Source organism: Ornithodoros turicata, chromosome 1, assembly GCF_037126465.1.
Source record: "Ornithodoros turicata isolate Travis chromosome 1, ASM3712646v1, whole genome shotgun sequence".
Lineage (NCBI taxonomy): Eukaryota > Metazoa > Arthropoda > Arachnida > Ixodida > Argasidae > Ornithodoros > Ornithodoros turicata.
The window spans coordinates 230,402,932-230,407,060 of NC_088201.1; the positions used below are offsets into that span (position 1 = coordinate 230,402,932).

Genomic DNA, 4,129 nt, shown 5'->3' on the forward strand with positions numbered 1-4,129 from the left:
GTCTGGTTTGCCCAAGCTGAAGCCCAGTTTCACTTGTCTGGCGTTACATCCCAGCTGACTCGGTTCTACCACGTAATTTCCGCCCTGTCCCACACCGCCGCCGCCGAGGTTTATGATCGCATAACCACCCCTCCTCCGGAAAATCCATACGATCAACTCAAATCAGCCTTGCTGAAACGCACATCGTCTTCCGACCGCGACCGACTACACCAGCTCCTTTCCGCCGAAGAACTAGGAGAGCGGTGCCCCACCCAGCTACTTCGGCGCATGAAACAGCTCCTCGGAAGCGATGCGCCCGGCAGCAGTGGTGATTTATCTTCCACCAGCGATATATTGCTCCGGCAGCTCTTTCTCCAGCGCCTTCCCCGCCACGTACAGATGGCGTTAGCTACTGCAGCGAACCTCAGCTTGGACGAGTTGGCTGCGCTTGCCGATGCGGTCGTGGAGGTAGCGTCTGCACCCCCCAAGTTGACGTCATTGAGCGACCAGCACTGCTGCCTTCGCCGTCCGACACTCCTCCACAATCACTGGCTCCGCGTCTTGACGAGCATGGTATTACGCAGGAGCTCAACCACCTTACCCAACTCGTCGCTGCCCTTGCCACCCGTTCCCGCTACCCAAGCGCTCCCCGCCAACGTCACCGTAGCCCCAGACCTCGTTCTGGGTTCCGCTCCCCTCGCCACTCGTGATCACCCAGCAACAATACCGACGGGGTTTACTGGTATCATCGTCGCTTCGGCGCAGACGCCTTCCACTGTCTTCAGCCATATACCAGGACAGCGTCCTCGGGAAGCTCCCCGGCCCACCACTAGTGGCGGCTGGTGGACACGGCCTCGAAGACAGCCGCCTCTTTTGCATTGTTGACCGCATATCTGGGATGCGGTTCCTGATCGACACAGGTGCTGAGGTCAGCGTCATCCCCGCTCCCCGTTCTTACCGCGGATCTCGAGAGCACTGTTTCACCCTCAAAGCCGCCAACGCGTCAACAATTCCAGTCTACGGCCAACAGTCACTTACCCTAAACATCGGCCTCCGGCGAGATTTCCGCTGGCTTTTCCTCGAGGCCGACGTTACCCAGTCCATCCTGGGCGCTGACTTTTTGAGGCACTACAAAATCCTTGTTGATGTGTCCCGGAAGCGTCTCATAGACAGCACCACATCTCTCACTGTCCACGCTCTTCAGCTACCTCCTCTTCCATCGCACCTATTGTCATTCACTGCCCCCCACTCTTCTCCAACATCCATCCCTAAGGGGTACCCTGCTCTTTCTCGCCCACCTGACTGGACGAAACCGGCGCAGCATGAAGTCGTGCACCATGTGATCACCCAGGGCCCCCAAGTTCATTTCCGCCCACGCCGACTCGCACCCGAGAAGTACAAGGTAGCCAAAGCGGAGTTTGATCACATGCTTCAACTCGGCATCATCCGCCCTTCCTCGAGCACGTGGGCGTCGCCGCTCCACATGGTGCCGAAGAAGACAGGCGACTGGCGACCATGTTGAGACTATCGTGCACTCAATTGTGCCACAGTCCCCGATTGATATCCCATTCCTCACATCTTGGATTTTGCAGCCAATATGGAAGGTGGCCCCACCTTTTCTAAGACCGATTTGGTACGGGCCTACCATCAGATCCCGATGGCCGAAAAGGACATCCCTAAAACAGCCATCCCAACACCATTCCTTTTGTTCGAGTTCCTGAGATTGCCATTCGGCCTACCTAATTCGGCACAGACCTTCCAAAGGTTCATCGATAACATCATTGGAGGCCTTCCCTTCGTATACGCCTACATCGACGATCTCCTAGTGGCGAGCTCTACACCCGAGGAGCACGAACAACACCTTCACGCTATCTTCACCCGTCTTCAAGAGAACGACATTGTGATTAACGCTGCCAGAGCGAACTCGGCGTCCAAGAAGTTGACTTCCTCGGCCATCGGATCAACAGCCAAAGCATACTGCCTTTATCCCCACAAGTTGACGTCATTGAGCGACCAGCACTGCTGCCTTCGCCGTCCGACACTCCTCCACAATCACTGGCTCCGCGTCTTGACGAGCATGGTATTACGCAGGAGCTCAAACACCTTACCCTTGTCCCCTAAGGTTACCGCCCGACGGACTCCCGACGCCTCGGCAGCCTTCCAGTCCATCAAAGAAGCTATTGTCTCCGCCACGCTCTTGATCCACCCGCGGCATGATGCACCCACATGCATCATGCTGGATGTCTCCAGCGCTGCAGTCAGCGCCGTACTCCAACAGCAAGTTTCAGAGCCCTGGCACCCACTTGCATTCTTCTCCCGAAAACTCAAGCCTCACGAAACTCGCTACAGCACATTCGGACGAGAATTACTTGCCAACTACCTCGCAATCAAACATTTTCGCCATTTTCTTCAAGGTCGCCCATTTACAGCCTTCACGGATCATAATTCTTTGCCGTCCTCTGGTTCTGGGTACACCCCCCCCCCTTCCCCCGTGAAGTCCGGCACCTATCCTTCATATCAGAGTTTACCACCTACATCCAGCATATCAGCGGCGGCGCAAACACTGTTGCTGACGCCCTCAGTCGCCTGAGCTCGCTCACGTAAGCCGAGCGCACTTCCATCCATGAACCACTCTCGCTCGACACCCTGGCTCAGGCACAGCTTGTTGACCCTGAACTCGCCGCCTTTCGCGCTTCAACCTCAACATCCTTGAAGATGGAGGACGTCCACCTCCCTGGTACCAAGATGGCTGTCGCCTGCGACACGTCCCTGGGTCGCCCTCGTCCTTTTGTCCCCGTTCCCCTTCGACGTGCCCTCTTCGCCTCGTTCCACAGCCTTTGCCATCCAAGCATCCTCGCTACTCAGCGCCTCATTACCAAGCGTTATGTCTGGCCCCGCATGAAGAGGGACATCAAACGCTGGGTCCAGACCTGCCTATCCTGCAAGCGGAACAAGGTCCATCGTCACACTCGCCTGGCTCCTTCTGCTTTCCCACTCTCGTCGATCCGCTTCGACCACATACATATAGACCTTGTTGGCCCCCTACCATTGGCCAGCGGTTTCCGGTCCATTCTCACCATCGTCGACCGATACACGCGCTAGACGGAAGCCGTCCCCATCACCGGCGCTACCACCCCCACCATAGCCCAAGCACTCATCAGTGCGGGGATATCACGCTTCGGGGTACCCTCTGTCATCACCATTGACAGAGGTCCTCAGTTCGAGTCAGCCCTCTTTACCAACCTCATGCGGACTCTTAGTACGAAGCGTTCCCGCACAAATGCCTAACATCCCGCATCCAACGGCCTCGTTGAGCGACTCCATCGCCAGCTGAATGTCGCCCTCTGCGCCGCCCTGCACACCCCCTGGCCAGAAGCTCTGCCCCTCGTACTGCTGGGCATCCGAACATCCCTCAAGCCCGACCTCGGCTGCACCACTGGAGATCTTGTTTATGGTGCCCCCTACGCCTTCCCACTGACCTTCTTGAAGCCTCGCCTACCCTGCCGCTCCTGGCTCACGCCGACTACTTGTCCCCGTTCCGGCACACCATGGACTCTCCGCCCAACCCCTCCCCGTTCCAGTCGCGTCTCCAACGTCTTCCAACACCCCGACCTTGACCGCTGCTCGCACGTCGTCGACCGCTGCGACGGCGTAGAAAAAGCGTTGCAACCACCTTACTCCGGGCCCTATCCCGTCATACGGAGAACCCCAGCCTACTTCACGCTTCTCGTCAACGGCAGGGAAGACACCGTTTCCCTCCAACGTCTAAAACCTGCCTTCATCGACGCCCCCACCTTGTCGGCCGTCGCATCGCTTGGTCCCTCCGCCCCGCTTCCCACCAGTAAGCCTGGAGACCGATCGCCAGCCCATTCGAGCCCTTCCCGTCCATATGTAACATGGTCCAAGCGCCTGGTCACCAGTCGTGGCTTTACGGCGACTCCCTAGGAGGGGGCCATCTGTAGCCGCACCACTACCGCCATCGACAGCGCACCCGGAATAGCGGCGCGCGATATTAAACTGCAGCCCAGCTAGGGCTCTGGCTGCCAACCAGAACGGTTGTGTGCGTGATTATCCTAGCTGAGCCAACAGACATCTGTAAGGTAGTCAACTTCGGTAGTATATAGAGAGCTTGTTCTTCCGTCCTTCTTGG

The 4,129-nt window shown here is 57.7% G+C and overlaps 1 protein-coding gene across 1 annotated transcript; it reads left to right on the plus strand.

The window, feature by feature from the left end:
- The first annotated feature begins 877 nt into the window (after positions 1-877).
- LOC135395921 (uncharacterized) lies at positions 878-1,501 on the plus strand. Its single transcript, XM_064627011.1, has one exon. It carries the CDS (start codon positions 878-880, stop codon positions 1,499-1,501), a length of 624 nt encoding a protein of 207 aa, XP_064483081.1.
- Positions 1,502-4,129: the final 2,628 nt, after the last annotated feature.